The sequence below is a fragment of the Caretta caretta genome, chromosome 1 (genome assembly GCF_965140235.1).
Source record: "Caretta caretta isolate rCarCar2 chromosome 1, rCarCar1.hap1, whole genome shotgun sequence".
Lineage (NCBI taxonomy): Eukaryota > Metazoa > Chordata > Testudines > Cheloniidae > Caretta > Caretta caretta.
Genome location: NC_134206.1, coordinates 49,240,314 through 49,257,763, shown reverse-complemented (window position 1 = coordinate 49,257,763; position 17,450 = coordinate 49,240,314). Strand labels below are relative to the sequence as shown.

The 17,450-nt window shown below is 42.6% G+C and overlaps 1 protein-coding gene across 3 annotated transcripts in view; it reads right to left on the bottom strand.

The window, feature by feature from the left end:
- PDS5B (PDS5 cohesin associated factor B) overlaps window positions 1-17,450 on the bottom strand; it is a 266,958-nt gene that overhangs the window by 193,883 nt on the left and 55,625 nt on the right. For all 3 annotated transcript variants that reach the window (XM_048847181.2, XM_048847201.2, XM_075127882.1), the window contains exon 3: window positions 11,698-11,901. In XM_048847181.2, coding sequence (XP_048703138.1) covers window positions 11,698-11,901 — 204 coding nt within the window. The remainder of the gene's footprint in view (window positions 1-11,697; window positions 11,902-17,450) is intronic.

The window sequence follows — 17,450 nt, the reverse complement described above, 5'->3', positions numbered from 1 at the left end:
AATTTGTTCCAAAACCTCCTTTATTGACACCTCAATCAGGGACCGTTCCTCAGATCTGTCCCTAAAAAGAATGGCTCAGGTATGGTAATCTTCCCCCACATACTCTACAGTGAAGACCGATACAAAGAATTCATTTAGCTTCTCCTTACTCTCCATTTTATAAATACAGTAGAACCTCAGAAGTACGAACACCACAGTTACAATCTGACCAGTCAACCACACATCTCATTTCGAATTGGAAGTATGCAATCAAGCAGCAGCAGCAGAGAGAAAAAAATAAATACAGTACAGTAGTGTGTTAAATCTGAACTATTAAAAAAAGGGAGTTAAACAATTTCCTTACCTTGTCAAATTTTTTAATGTACTTGTTACATTTAAATTAAGATGGTTAAAAGCAACATTTTTCTTCTGCGTAGTAAAGTTTCAAAGCTGTTTTAAGTCAATGTTCAGTTGTACGCTTTTGAAAGAACTACCACCTTTGTTCAGATTTATAAACATTTCAGAGTTAAGAACAACCTCCATTCCCGAAGTGTTCGTAACTGAGGTTCTACTGTAGGTACTCTATTTGCTCTTTTCCAGTCCTCTGGGATCTCTCCAGTCTTCAAAAATAAATAAATCCAATATTGATTTATATTGAAGACATGTTCAAAAGGAATAATTTGGGGGAAGTTCTATGGTGTGTTATATAGCAAGAATACTAGATTATCACAATGGTCCCTTCCCGCCTTGGAAACTATCCATCTCTGAAAACAAAAACTGTCCTAAATGTGGCCCTCAATGTTCAATTAAAGCAGGATTAGGAAAAAATGATCCCAAAAAACAGACCTCAGATCAACATCAAGAGCTTAATACTCCATAAACGTGTGCAGCAAGTTCCATATAGCTACTCTTCAAGTGACACCTCTACCCCGATATAACGCGGTCCTCGGGAGCCAAAAAAATCTTACCGCATTACAGGTGAAACCGCGTTATATTGAATTTGCTTTGGCCTCGAGCATTTGTTATTAATAGTCGACAAATCATTTTTGTTAGAACTAACACGGTGTATGCAGTAAATAATTCTGTTCTACAATGGTTAAATTGTATCTTCTTTCTTTAATTACAACAATTATTTTATAAGCTTACTTAAAAGATACACTGTATTAACACCGGTACTAAACACTGCTAAATGCAACCATGTGGGCTAGGTTTCATCATACATCAATCGTTTGGTCTGCATGTAATGCTTAAGAAAATGCAACATTCACATAAAGTATCAGAAAAAGCTTCTAATTACACATCCTTACAAATTGTTGTAAAAAAGGATTTTGGTATTTTAGCAAATAGGAGCATGGGCCACTTTGTCACTTAATCTGTGTATAACATAGTTGGCTAAGTACTGTAATATGAACTGTTAACTATTAAATACACTGTAGTTTGAAAACATTTTGGACATGGGAGTAGAAAAGGTTAAAATGAAGCTAAAAAAGGTAAAGTAATAAAGTTTTAGAGACTGATAAAATGGTAAATACCTTTTTTGGGGGTACAAGATGCTTTCTTAACATGCACCCCTTAACATTCTTTTAATTTAAAAAGAACTTACTATACTTTGTTGCTTCATGCTACTGAGAGCCCTCTTCTTTGCCAGGTCAATTATGGATTTCAACTGCAGTATTAGCAGTCTATCCCCATCCTGGCTGTCTAGCCACTTAAGATCAATCTCTAACCCTACAACTTCATCTGCAGCTTTGGGCGGTGGCTCCGAAAGTTCTTCATCACTATCCTCAGGGTTAGACATTTTCTGAGGCATCAGGTTGTTGAGGGGCAACATTATGAAATTATATCTACATCTGTAAGTCGTTCATAGGTTGGACACATAGCATCCACCTCCATCCACTCTTGAACATCAGCTATCCGAGTTTGAGCCATAAGTTCCCTGTAGACTCTATCTGCCTCCATGGCCTCTTCTTCCGTAAAACCTTCAAAGTTGTTCTTATCTTTGTTTTCTTCCTCATCTTGGTTGTCGTCGCTTTCAGTGACTAAAGCACTTCTGAGACCACGATGCCAACATTTCTTTATCATTGACAGAGCGATTCCTGGCCGGGCTGTCTCGACTAAGTTAAATACATCTAGCAAATTCAATTTCTTGATTACATCCGTTATGCTACTGTTGTCCTCAACTATTTTCTTTACTAAGACTTTACAATAGTTCATTTTAAATGTGGCTACAATGCCTTGATCGAGGGGCTGTATTTTGGACATCGTGTTCTTAAGAAGGTAGCTCACTTTTATCTTCCCATCTTTGCTGGTTAAGGTCTCAACTGGCGGGGTTGGCAGGACAGTTGCCTTTGGCTCCACGTGTTGTCTGCGTAGATGGCTCCGGACAGCTGCTACAAAATATTTCTTAAACCGTTCCTCGAAAATATCCGATGTCATCCAGGCTTTTTTGAATGGCGATAAATGAATGAAAGCGAATCCATGTTCTTATGGTGGAAAGCCCTAGGTGAACTGGATTTGCCTGTGCACAGAGGTTTAAGTTTATGTGTACCAGTTTTATTCACGCAGAAAAGTACTGTCACTCTCTCTTTTATCACCTTAAAACCTTCGGCCTTTTGTTCTTCGGTCCTAGATGCAAGTGTTCTCTCCGGTAGCATACAGTAACATAAGCCGATTTCATCGGCGTTATAGATTTGCTCCGAAGCATAGCCACCCTCGATGATGATCTCTTATAACTTTAGCGGGTATTCATTGCAAGCTTTTATATCTGCGGAGCGTGTCTCTCCTGAAATTGCGACTTGTTGAATGCCATGACGTTTTTTAAAACGATTAAGCCATCCACAGCTAGCTTTAAATTCGTTACCTTGATGTGCAGAAACGTCCTTGCCTGAGCTTCTAAAATAGAGATCCTTCTTCAATTTCTCCGCTTGTTTCCTTATAATATCATAGGAAATTGGCGTGCCATCGGAGCGTTCTTGGGTAAACCATGTAAATATTGCTCTATCTAGTTGGTTTTACTGGGCAGTTTTTAGGCACTTCCTTTCCAGGTCTTCATTTTCATCCAGTTCAATTAGCACTGATCGTAATTTTTCCTCATCTTTGATCCACCCTCTTAATGTTGATTCCCCCACTCCTAGTTATTTTGAGACCTTCACTTGGCTCATTCCTGATTTCAGTCTGTCCAAAGCTTCCAATTTTTCTTGGACTGTCCATGCCTTTCATTTCCATGGCTGTGAACTACTTGCCATCACACCAATGGTATTTTAATTCTGTATTAATGCTAACCATTTTTTTAAATTGTTTAGAAAATGTCAGTGCAGTTACAATGTTTCCAAAATACAACTAGTGAGACAACTGAAGCTTAGTCTATACTGCACACAATTTAGAAACAAGATTAAAATAGGCGGAAGAGATGAGAATGCCTAATGCAGGGGTGGGCAAATTTTTTTGGCCAGAGGGCCACATCGGAGTTCAAAATTGTATGGAGGGCCAGGTAGGGAGGCACAGCCTGGCCCCGCCCCCTATCTGACTCCCACCTACTTCCTGCCCCGACTGACCCCTCAGAACCCCCGACCCATCCAACCCCCCCGCTCCTTGCCCCTGACTACTCCCTCCAGAGACCCCCCCACCCCTAACCACCCCTCCCAAGACCCCGCCCCCATCTAAGCCCCTCTGCTCCTTGTCCCCTGACTGCCCCCCCCCAGACCCTCTGCCCCTTATCCAACCCCTCAGCCCCAGCCCAGCACCCTTAACACGCCGCTCAGAGCAGCATGTCGGAGCCAGACATGCTGATGCCCCCCAGAGCACTGCTTTACCACTTTATATCCGAATTCGTTTTATATCGGGTCACGTTATATAGGGGTAGAGGTATATTGGAGACTGACAGGATAATACAGCTCTAGTAGTTTAAAGCTGAGTTTTAGTCCACTGATAACAGGTCTGAACATTAATTTATTTGCACAGATTCTACACCAAAATACACACTTCTGGATTTCTTTCCAAATGGTTCAAAAATTATGTATCCCTACCACAGGAAAGTGTTAAGCCACAACAGCTGCATGATGACCTTCCAGAGAAACAAGCTGAGGCTCATCAGTTAAAGTACTCAAAACTGAAAGGATCAAACAAGAAAAAGAGCATCTGAGATTACCTACAACCCCAAACAGAAAAGCATTTCGACTTTGAAGGTCATGCTCTTCATATGAAAGATTTATAGGATTTACCTATAATCTGGCAAACACATACTGATAACCCAACATTCCTCCTCTTGGGAGAGAAGACTGCAGAAACAGCAATGGTTTCCATATCATAGCCAGGAGATAGCAATACCTGAACTGGTACACAGAAACACAGGAATTGGTATACAAAATCAGATCAATGGCCCCATGTAGTTCAGTATCTTCTCTGAGACAGTGACCAGATGCTTTAGAGGAAGATAAAAAACTCCCCTATTGTAGACAGTTATAGAACAACATGTCCATACAGAAGCTTCTTCGTGAAGGCAGTTGGCTTTCCTTATCCTACCTAACCTGAATATTCTCAGTATCCATGTAACTGGTTAATTTTTTTTCCATTTTATTGAGTTCTTGGGCTCAAATAAAAAATATCTCTTGTACACCTCTATTATACACACATCCCACACACACCTCTATTTAGAGAGGAGATGAATAGTCACAAGTCTTTTCAATACATCTTCCTATGGGATTCTCTCCAGCAGAGCACACATTCTTGTTGATCCTGGCACCTTCAACTAGTCATACACATTGCTGGGTTCTAAATTAACTATTTAGAAAACCTCTGGGCACCACTGTGGACAGACAGTTCAATGAGAACTTCAATGCAGCGTGTAGTGGCAACCAGAGACTATATTACACAAACTACATTAAAACATTAAGGTTATAAAGAAAAGCATTCAAGAGTTAAGGTTGCACAGGCATTTCCTAATGCAGAATAGTAAATATGCATTATGATACTGTCTCATTATATGATCACAAAATAGGTTTTCCACAGGCCGCTGATTCATTCAGTTCACAAGATGGACAGAACTCATTTAATGAGCTGCTACTCACTAGTTTTTTTTCCCCCCATCATTGTTCAGTGCATATCCCCAGACCTTGTTTACTATACCCTCTTCTGAACACAGAACTATTAATTTCCTCATGGGCTTTTCTATGAAACTCATCACTATAATATTTGAATGCTTCACAAACATTCACAACCTCCCTGTGAAGTGAAGCAGAAACATTACTCCCATTTTACAGACAGAAGATCAAAAGTATCCATTAAATTTTGATTGCCCAGTTTGAGACCTGGAATCTGATTTTTTCAGAGTACTTAGCATTGTATACGTTCAAGTCACATCTTCCATTGACTTCAGCTGAGTCCTCAGCACTTAAGCAAATCAGACCCCAAAGTCTCAAGGGGAATGAGAATAAAAAACAATTGCTGACGATCTCTGATAAGTCTGGTAAATGACTTGCCCTTCATCACACGGGAACAAAATTAAATTCTCCTGAGCAGCATCCAAATTGGCTTAACCATAAGACTGTCTTTTCTCCTTCCACAATCCCTTGCCTCATTCATTACAGACCTTCCAACTTCCGCAACAAATGAGACAGGTTCCTACAGACAATAGCCTCCTTAACAACACAACCCTGATTCACTCCCAGAGCAGGTCCATCCTGCATACTGAATGAGGCTGGAGTCCCGTGGAAAAATAGTATATGATCATGTAATTAAGGACTAACAACGCATATGAACTGACAATCTTAACTCTACCATTTCCTAATTTTGACTGCTTGACTTTGCAACCTCTGTAATGTTCTTTTAACTAACACACACACACACACAGAAATTTACCAGACTTTTAAAAAGCTAACACATTCCATCATATTAACTCCCACCCACTTGTGTCAGCAGCAGGGATTTTTTAGATCCACCGCAGAGACCTCCGCCACTTGAGCTAATGGAGTAACTGAAAGCAACAGTAAGTAGTCACCCTCTGTGTGAACCAGTACTAGATGAGGATGAGACACACACACTCTGCTAGTGTGTTTCAAAACTATTTTCTGGCAGAGGAACGGTGAAACTCAGGAATCTTGGCATTCATTCCAGGCTGTAGAGGGGAGTGTGCTCTTGTAGGCATAAACTCTGCTGCCCATTCCTTCCAAACTTGAATCCCTCTGCCCTGGCCCTGTCTTGTCTATTCATCACCATGGCTCTTTGTCCCAGCCCCAGTGTTCTCGCCTCAGGCTTCTCATCCTAATCCAAGAGTCCTTGCCCAGCCAATCTTACTATTCCCATCAGGGCTCCCCATCTGAGTCCCAATCTACCCCATTTTAATCAGTCTCCTTGCCCAGCCAGTCCCAGTTCCCCAATTCCAGCTCCTTCCCCAATCGGTCTCTTCTCTAACACCCAACCTCCAGTTCTTGCCCCGCCTCAAACGTTTCACTACCATCACCAGCTCCCAGTGCCTGCCTCCATTCCCAGCTCCTCATCCAGGCTCAGTCTCCCACCTCAACTTCTTGCCTCAGTCTCCCCTCTCCTTATCCCAATATCTTTGCCCAGCGAATTCCTGTACTCCCCACACCCCTGACACAATCTGGCTCCTCATCAGATCTGTCTTCCGCACCATCATCTGGTCCAGGAAGTCCCAGTCACTTCCACCTCCTCATCTAATCTCAGGATTCCCAATGCCCTGTTTCCCTCAAAGATTCTCAGTCCCACTCTCCTACCTCAGTCTTAGCCTCCCCTTTACCCCAGTCTCAATACCTCCCCAATATGCTCCAAGTCTTCTTGCCCAACAAGTTCCAGTCTCCACCCCAACTCCACAGTTGGTTTCTTTTTCCGCACCCTTCCAATCCCAGTTTCACCAGGCTTCCTGTCCCAACCTACTCCTTTCCCTCCCATTCACAGTCCAACTTTTGTCCCCCTTGCCTTTGAGTCAGTTAGCTTTTTCCCTCCGCACTGTGTGGGGGCTAGTAGGGAGTGGTCATTGCAAGCAGAAGACGACAGACTCCCTACTCTCAGTTCTGGTACCCAACACCACGCCATTCTGCAGCAGCTGAGAGTAGCCATTACAGGGTAAGTCTGACTGCTTCTGAAGCCCTGGGCTGGAGCATATTCAGTCACTATACAGAGATGGTGCACGTGCACATACAGGAGCTGTGAGAAGACTAATGATATTCTCTCCCTCTGAGGTGATGGCATATGTGCAGCCTCCACTAGCAGTTGTGACAGGATGGAGCATGCTCAGTGAAAACAATCTTTGGAGATTTTAGCTGCTGAACTCTAATCAGTCTCAACTAAACAGGTACGAATTGAGATTTTTCAAAATCTTATAGTAATTTAGCCAAATTAGGGCAAATTTTCACAGGAACATCAAAGACAAAGGCCACCTGCCTGCCACGTTTCAAGTCCCTGCTCCAAAGTATAGGGGCACTAGAGCGTCTCAAAATGTCACCAGTATTTTTTTTAAATGACAAAACAATGTATTTTTCTCTAGCCTCATTCTAAGGAACAACTGAAACATTTTGGGTGGAGTTTTCATACAATAACTTCAGCCTGAGTCAGACAACCAGCATGGAAAATTTCAGCCCAAATGGTCAAAGTTGAAAGTTATAAAGCTCTGAAAATAGGCTCTTATAATGGCAAATGTCAGACAACCTTAACTGGTGGACTACTGACTCCACCTATACCAAGGAATAGGACAGAAAATATTGATTTACATAGGGCATATAATTGGAATTATAATGCCATTAACTGTGCTCATATATTTTAAAAGGCCAGAAGGAATGGTTTGAGTATTGGCCTGCTAAACCCGGGGTTGTGAGTTCAATCCTTGAGGGGGCCATTTAGGGTTCTGGGGCAAAAATTGGGGATTGGTCCTGCTCTGAGGAGGGGGTTGGACTAGATGACCTCCTGAGGTCCCTTCCAACCCTGAGATTCTATGAATCATAGGATTTTAATGCCAGAAGGCACAACTATGGACATTTAAGTCCGATTTTCTCATCTCAAAATACAGAATTTCACCAAGTGATTCTTGGATTGAACCCATAACTTCTGGTTGAGCTAGAACATATCTGTCAGAAAGACATGTGAATCTTGTTTTAATTTGGGGCCAGTCACGTTCTCATTGCCCAGCATGGGACAGCTTAAAATGGCCTCGTTTTTACAGTGTAGGGATCACGCCTCAGATGAATCTCCCCTTTGCTCAAGAGAAGTTGTGCACAACATTCTAATTGCAGGATATTCTATGTGGATCCTGAGGACAACACTGTATTAATTGCACTATCAGATTCTTTCATGGGAGACTCAAGGCAACAGGGCAACAAATCTCTGAGTGGGCCTTAGAGCCTGAAGCCCAAACTCAATTTCAGGCTAAAACAACGTATGCCTGATTAAAAGGCAGAAAGATATAGGAGGAAAATGGTGGAGTAAGATCTTGGAAAACAAAACACTGGTCCAGAAAGAGGCATTCTTCCCCTTACCTTTTTCCCCCATGAATATGAAGAAATTATCACCGTCGTTTATATCAAAAAGTCTTAGTCCTGCAACCAGGACACCTGTGAACTCATTTCATGAATATAAACTGTCTTAGTGTTACACACTATACCCTATATTTACTATTTTTACAGGACTACAATAAATTTTGTACAAAGTATGCCGTATAAGATCTATTGAAAATTACTGTCCTGGTAAAATGTGTTTATCAACACCACATGTAAAGTTATAAGATTCTACATGCTCCAAGTTTAAGAAAAACAGGCACAAACCAGTGTTTCAGAGACAAAAACATATGAGCACCTCAGCCAGGTATCAGCATAATCAGATGAACTATCACCTAGGTAAGTGACCATTCTTTGACAAGAAGAAGGTTGTAAGCGAGAACTTTACATATTGACAGTGGAACAGTTGGGAGTTGGTATGTAAGCAGATTAGTTGTTGCTTGAACCACAGCTGGAGATAATCCTCAAAGAGGGGAGAAGAGCATAAGAAGGAGAAACAATGGCCTCCAAATCACCTAGTCTCCCCCCATCTCTACTCATGGAAGCTACAATGCTTGAAAGACAAAGGAGGCATCATTGAACTGGGGAAGGGGTCCTGGCTGGGAGCCTTTTCAGTCAATACAGATTGCTGTAAGCATATTATGAGATAAAAATCTTTGCTTTGAATCCATTTAGCTTGCTACATTAGGTATTAGTTTAAAAAACTTCTATCTAAACCTGTGTGTTTGGGTTGAAGTGTTGGGGAACCTCCACTTGAAAAAGTTTGTGCATATCTAGAGTCCTGCCATGAGTGCAGGGGACTGGACGAGATGACCTCTCAAGGTCCCTTCCAGTTCTATGATTCTACAATTTTCCACTGATGAAATGACAGACTTTATATGAGCTCATATTGTTCAGTAGAGAGCTGTTCAGTACAAGATGCACATTTCTAGGAGAATTTCAGGTCCTGGGAAGTTGCTGGTGTTGCCCTGTATGTAAATCATGAGTGCCTGGCCAGAACATTCATGTAATTCAGTTGGGAATGATTTTGCATGCTAGAGGCTGTGTGTGAACTGGCCAGGAGTGGTAGTTCTCACAGCAGAGCAGTGTAAAAGGCACCCCAGGATTAGTGAATTGAAGGGACAGCTGTTCAACAGTACAGATTGTACCCTGTGTAAGGTCATACTCAGCAACAGTCTGCTGCACCACTGTTTTATAAGAAAGTGACTCCACTATCTGCCCTTTCTTTTTTCATGTCTTTGATACACTTACAAATTTACCTCTGAAATTTACAATTCTGAAATCTGCAAACAAAAAGACTAGAGAAGTTAAAGCCAAGAGCAGAAGACAATGAACAAAAAGACACCACCATTTTTTAAATACTAATTTTCACCGTTGCCTATTTTAAAAGGAGAGAGAGCCCAACCCATCAGTCAAGATTCAGAGAGGGTAGTGAAAAGTTGTTTGTTTTTGTATGTTTGGGTGGAGGGGGGGAGAAGGTAGGACTGGTGTTCAGTGTTCCCTATAATTTTTTACATGCATGCATAGAATGAATTTTGTTATGGGCACCAATATGGAGGTGATGTGTGGCGGGGGTGGGGCCAAGGGGTTCAGAGTGTGGGAGGGTGCTTGGGGCTGGGTCCAAGGGTTGGGATGTGGGCTCTGGCTGGGGATGTGGGCTCGGGGATGGAGCCGGGGATACGGGGCTCGGGGTAAAGGAAGGGGCTCAGGGCTGAGTCAGAGGATTGGAATGTGGGGGGGGGGGGGTGAGGGCTCTGGAGTGGGGTTGGGGAAGAGAGGTTTGGGGTGCAGGCTGCCCTGGGGAGAGAGTAAATTTTTTTAAATGACAAAGAGTAAATCCATCTAAACTGCCATAAAACAAAAGTTTCTGTAACAAAAAGATTACTCTGCAGCTGCTTGTTTAAATTGTCATTTCCTAATCAACCATCTCCATCTAGTTGGGCTATGGGTATTTCACGTAACGTAGAGTAAGGTCACTCTTAAAACTTTGCAACTTTCAAATTCTCAGCAGAAAAGATCACTCTCTCAGTTAGATGGAGAGTAACACCATAATTTGAACTATTTGCAAACATACCTTTCTTCAGTAAAATAATCTCTCCCCTCCAAGAGCATATCTACACTGCACACTAAACTTGGTCTCTGACTCTGGTTTGAGCTCAAGCCCCCCTATCAGTTCACACAAATCAGTCCAACTGAGTCAGCAAGCACTTAGAACCTAGATAGACGAGTGGGTCAGAGTCCCGCTGCAACTCAGGTTCAAGCTGTTACTTTGCAGTGTGAACGCACTTCAAGTAATGGTCTAGAGTCAGAAGATCTGCGTAGTGCAGTGTAGACATGTTAGTATGGCTAAGACCTAGGTCCAGCAACTGTAAACTCAGGTTTACAATGCAGCGGGGCACATAAGTGCAGGCTTAGAAACACCAAGTCCACAAGCCTGGGTCCCACAGATCCCGTGCAGTGTTGAAATACCCCAAAATGCTAACTGAAAGCACTAGAAATCACTATTTTAGAAGTGCTGGTAGAGGGGATTTTGCTGCTCTCTCACAGAAGGATCCTGTGGAAGCTAAAGACCTGTCAACACTACTAAAAGGACAGCAGAGTAGATATTCTAGTTAATCTCGAAAACAGATATAAAAAGTTAATAATTCCAAGAGCCTTTAAATATTACATATGGAAACAGAGGCTGCCTGAGATATAAGGTGGGTGAGATATTATCTTTTATTGAACCAAATTCTGCTGGTGGAAGGTACAAGCTTTCAAGCTACACAGACTAAGCAGTTTGAAATCTTATAACTTCCACCAACAGAAGTTGGTTCAATAAAAAATATTACTTTACCTATCTTGCCTCTTTCATAGGTTGGGACTACAGTTACAACAGTTATGCTTCTCACCAGTTATATTTATTAAGTCTACAATATAACTGAGGTAGAAGATTTAATTACAACACTGTTATCTCCCGACTTTTATAGTAGCTAAATTTGCAGTGCAGACAGAACCTGTGTCCCCATAATGAGGTTAAAGCCTTGGATTTCTCAGGTAACTTATTTATTTTTATTTATACAATAACTAGTAAACTTGTTGAACCAGAAGTAGATAAAATGATTTGGCTTGGGATGCAATGGGTGAAATACATTCGTTCTGCCCTTACTCTCCCACCACCTTTTTTTTTTTTATTAAACATACATTTTCCATGTGCGTGCTTATTTCAACTTACTTTCAGTTTATCTGGTGATGTATATGGAGCTTCAGGAGCATAAATTCTGAAAATATCAGCAAGGCAACATGCTACCAGCAAGCGCACATCTTTATCAGGGTGTTTGAGAAAAAAATCTGAAGCAAGATGTAATGCAAGATTTAGATACAGCTCCTTTTCTTCTTCAGAGTCCTGGTCCATATCCATGAATGTTTTCACAACCATCTACAAAAAAAATTAGATCAATATATAAGTGACACTCTCTAGGTAAACAGGTCTTCATTCAAAATAAGGCAAGAGCTCATGCAATTCTACCCTTTCTCCACCCACCCAACACTCAGCTTTTGCACAGTGTTTAATATGCCTCTAAAGCAGCCGTTCTCAAACTGTGGGTCAGGTCACAAAAGAGAGTCCTGACCCTATTTTAATGGGGCTGCCAGAGCTGGAGTTCGACTTGCTGGGACCTTGCGGCCGAACCTAAGTCCAAGCCCCTCTGCCTGGGGCTGAAGCCCAAGCTCCACTGCCCAGGGCCAAAGCTGAGGAAGCCCTTGGACTTCATCTTTTCTCCCCAACACACACACCTCTGGGGCGGTGGGGCTTGGGCTTTGGCCTTCCCGGCCGGGGTCAGGCTTTGGTGCCCCTGTTGGGTAGTTATTTTTGGTGTCAGAAGGGGGGGCGCACTGCAATTAAGTTTGAGAACCACTGCGCTAAAAAGACAATTCACTGATTCGACTGAGCTAAGAGGTGTTTACCTGTGCATCAGCCATGGCATCAACCATGGCATCAGCCATGCACAGGTAAACCCAGAAAGCAAAAGCAGTCAACTTTTATTAGGAAGCTTATAATTTCTTCTTTAAACATTTAGAGTGATACAGACAAAGTTGACAAACCCCCATCTGAACCTTCCCCCCACCCCTTATTTTCTTTTTGATATTTTAAGTTTCTGTCCTCTAAAACAAAGGCTGAAACAAGCTTCTCACCAGGACAACCCACCAACTAAAGCAGAGTGCACTGCGTTTTAATGCAATCATACATTAACCCAGGACTTTATGCAAATTAATACTATTTTTATTACAGGAGGACTAAGCGATCCCAATCAAAATCAGAGCCCAACTGGGCCAGGTCCTGTATCAACATGGAGTAAAAATGGTCCCTACCCTGAAGATAGACAGACAGAAAGAAAAACTAGTAGCCCAATAAGATATGTTGAAGACATTCAGTCACTAGTCCAATTTAAATAAAACGCTTGTTTGAAGGGGAAAAATAGATGTATTATGTTTGGCCTTTGATTATTTAGAATGAAATTCCAATACCTACTTTCCATATGATGCAATTTATTTTATGGGATATTTTTAAATTGAAGAATCTAAGTCATTATATAAGAATTTCTTATTTGAATCACGGAGATGTAATTATTTTAATTAGTGCAACTGCCACTGGATGTAACAAAATGGCAATTAAAGCTCGATCCTTCACCCATTAAAGTAAGTGGCAAAATTCCCACTGATTTTAGTGCTACAAGATTAAGGCCTTAAGAGATAGATTACTTGTTAAGTGGCTCACTTTGCACTTACTGATAAAATACTTCAAAACAACTATGATATTTTATTATCATAATATTTTTAGATATGGCGAAATCAGAAATCTCTTCTGGCTGGCCAGATACCAAACCAACCTGATTTATGGCAATTCTCTTGCATGTTTGAAGGACCTTCAGAGAAGCTAAACTTGAAATCACATTAGAAACAGAAGATTATAATTTTAATCTGTGTGTTTCTAATGTACTCATATAATTTCCATTGGAAAATGAATCTCCTTTCCTACTTAGCCCAGAAGAAATCAGTTGCTTGGGCTATCACACCACCAAGTCCCTTCCAAATTCCAAAGAGGAATTGTTTTTGTTACAGAAGATTGAGTTTCTGTAATTTATTAATGTACTAATAAACTACTACTTGGGCTTCAAATGAACTGAGCCACAAGTATGCTTCGTGTTCATTCTGGGAATTAGCTTGAGTTCTCTCCTATTTTGCATTTAAACCAAGTTCACCATTTGTCAACATTTAAATGTTCGTTAGTTTTGAATGACCACTACCACCAAAAATATACAACAAAATTAATTGACTTTTTTTGCATTCTCATCTCAATTTGCAACTCATAGAAGTGAGGAATTAACATTTTTAGAACTAGGTGAAGTGCAGAAAGCCTCTAGCATAAGTTTCTCCATATAGATCAGCCAATACTCTTAAATCCTGACCTGAAATTCTTCTACTATTGAAGTATTGGATTTTCCCAGAGCTCACAGTAACAACTATGCAGAACTGTGCTAAATTGGATTATGGTACTAGGATGAAAAACAGTGTGAGAGACTAGGATGAAATTAAATATTTTCACTCGTGACAAAGGATTTCAAACCAAGTTTCCAGCGCTGAAAGCCATCCTTCCACCTAGACACAAATATGATGCTTGCATATAAAAAGATAAACAACTAGGAATTGTAAAACAATTCAAAATATTTGAAGACTATAAACACCAAAGAAAGAGATGAATTATTCAAGAAAGTAAGAGAAAGTATAACCAGAAGCATGGGCTGAAACTTGGCTGATCTCATTAGTTGCATTTTGAGGCCCAGGACTCATAATTTAAAATGTGACTTACATTTCTTTTTTGGATTGTTTGGTGATTTGAGTGTCTTGTTCTTTTCTAATGAGTCAGCAACTACTTTATATCCACTGGCTTATCAATTAGTTTCTCCCCCTGAATACTTTGAGAAGGACAGCAGTTGCTTTTCAAATCTGCCTTCCAAGAGTGCAGCCACCATGCACCTGCAAGATGCTATGCTGTACTCCACTCCCCTACCTGAGAAGCTTAAGTCAGGGACGCAATCAATACAAATGCCACTGGCACAAGATATGGAGAAAGGAACAATCTGTAGGAGTTTGACTGTTAGCTGAATGGAGTCCAATAGAAGCCTGTCTAGGTCAGGATCATTACAGCTAAGCACAGGATGAGGAGTCCCTTACAACTGAATAGGTTGCCTTGAAATTATTGTGCATTCTCATATGCAGGAGAGAAAATCTCTTTTCACAGGCATAGCTTTGTCCTTTGCAAAGGAAGAAAGTGCTACTTCAGCTTTGGGTAGGCTCACAAGGTCTGTCTGACTTTGGTGATCATTATAAAGTGTCTTGGAATATTTGCCTAGGCTCTTGACCTTTGAAGAGGCCACACTCCTCTATGATTTTTAGGGCAGCATATAGCAGCTATATACCTGTAAGAGCAAACTACAATATTCAAGATTAAAGTTTGTCCTGAATTTCTTTCTTGGGCACCAGGCTCCAATTCAGAAAGCTAGCTTTCTTCCCATGAAGACAAACCAACTAGTCTAGTCCTGTTCTATTCAGATTTTTTTTCTTGCTTTTCTAATGCACCTTCCATCTCCCACAAAAAAATATAAGGATGAGGTGGAAGCCTCTTCCTCCACTCCTTTGCACAGTGAATCCTAGATACGATAGTGCTTGACTTTTTTCCCCTAAACTGAGTCTTCTGCTCCAATTCTGAAAGGAAAAAGTATGGGGGAAAGAGGGGTTTACATTACCCGCCTACTGAGAGCAACTGCTAACCTTCAGCCTTTATTGGTATTGCATTGGGGGCTGGAAGGTCACTTTATTGGTCCTGACAGAGATAAGGAAAGGTATCTCAGGCATTTGTCCAAGGATAATCTGTAGGATGGATACTGTGATGGGTTCCCCCCTAGCCTGATGGATAAGTGCGTAGTGGAATGTGAAAGTGTGGATGGATGACCAGGTGGCCACCGTACAGATGTCCTGGATAGGCACCAGGCCAGGAGGCTAAGGCCCTCCTGACATCTATGAAATGCAACCTATGCTCCTCCTCTGACTTACGCAGCTTTGGAAAAAAGACAGGTAAGTAAATGTCCTGGCCCACATAAATCTGTGAAACCACCTTGGGCAGGAAAGCCGGGTGCAGCTGCAGCTGGAAAGTGTCTTTGTAAATGACCATATAGGGTGGTTCTGAGATAAGTGCCCTAATCTCAGAGCCCCAGCAGGCAGATGTTATTGTAATAAAGAACGCAACCTTCCAGGACAGGAGAAGGAGACAGCAGGAAACCAAGGGTCCCATGAGCCATGACAGCACAAGATTCAGGTCCCACGGAGGAATGGGGTCCCTGATGTGCGGGTAGAGGTGCTCGAAGCCCTTGAGGAACCTGGTAGTCATGTTCTGGTCAAAAACCAACCTACCCTCGAGTGGCAGATGGAAGGCCCGCTCAGGCTGAATGCCTTTATCCAAGAACTAACAGGAGAACAGCTTCCATTTGGCCAGGTAGGTTGCCCTAGTGGAGGGCTTTCTGCTGCCCAACAGAACCTGTGGGACAGCAGCCAAGCACTCCTGCTCCTCTGCACTTAACCACGCAGTAGCCACGCAGTCAGGTGCAGTACCTCCAGGTTCAGATGCAGAAGACTGCCGTAGTTTTGGGACAGCAAGTCCAGCCTGAGTGGTAGCTGCACTGGAGCAGCCACCCAAGAGGTTCAGAGGCATGCTGAACCAGTGCTGGCGCAGCCAAGCCATCACTGCAAGGCCCCTCTTCGCCCTGTCCTGCTTGATCTTCATGAGGACCCTGTGAATCAATAGCACTGGGGGGTGGGGGAAAAGGTGGAAGGCATACAACAGAGCCCCAGACTACTGAAGCAGAAAAGCGTCCAACAGGGTGTCCCTGACGATCCCCCCAAATCGAGCAGAAAACACAGCATTTCCTGTTCTGACTGGATGCGAACAGGTCCACCTGAGGAGTCCCCCACCTCTGGAAGATGAAGGTGACCACCTCCGGATGGAGGGACTGTTCATGGGGAGACAAGATGGTCCTGCTGAGGTGATCTGCCAAACCGTTCCTGGCCCAGGGGAGTTGCCCAGCTAAGGTGCCTGGCTAAGAGACGCATGTCATGTTGGAGACAGAAGTCCCAGAGCCTGAGGGCTTTGCGGCAAAGAGCAGACAATCTGGCTCTGCCCTGCTTGTTGATATAGAACATATACGTGCTGTAGTGTCCGTCAGGACCTGGACCGCCCTCCTTTTTATGTGAGGTAGGAAGGCTTGGCAGGCCAGGCAAACCAAGGGAGTCCCACAGGTTAAAATTGTACCTGCCTAACAGGGCCTGGTGGTTAGACACCCAAAATTGCAGGCTCGTCATTGAATAAATCTTTGTGCCAAGTAAGTCCAGTCTCTTAGCGTCTTTGTTTTTCAGTGTGCCACTGACTTGGCCTGACCTGTCCGTTTCATTAACAGCAGACATGAGCAGTGATGCTACTGGAGTGTGTACACACAGCTATTTGAACCCTTTTACAAGGACATAATACTTCTTTTCTGCCAACTTAGACATAGGCTGAACGGGAGAAGGTCTGTCACAGCCATTTGGCAATCCTGATTGGACAGATAGTGCAACCCGGGCTGGGGTGAGAGGAGGATATAACATTGAAGAGGTCATCAGACTCCTCCATGGCCTCCTCATTTTTTAAGTTCAAGTTGGTAGCCACCCTTTTAAGGAGAGCCTGGTGTTCCTTGAAGTCATCAGGGGGACAGCTCATGTGGGAGGGACCTGCCACCGCTTTATCCGGAGACGACGATGATTGCTCCACTGGGGGAGGGGCAGGTTCCTCCTCCTTCTCTGGGGATGGCTCCTTAGGTGCTGGAGTCCAAGGCACTGCCCCTGCGTCTGACTCGGTACCATGTTCCGACTCTGGTGCCAGCAGTGCCAAGGGCAGTT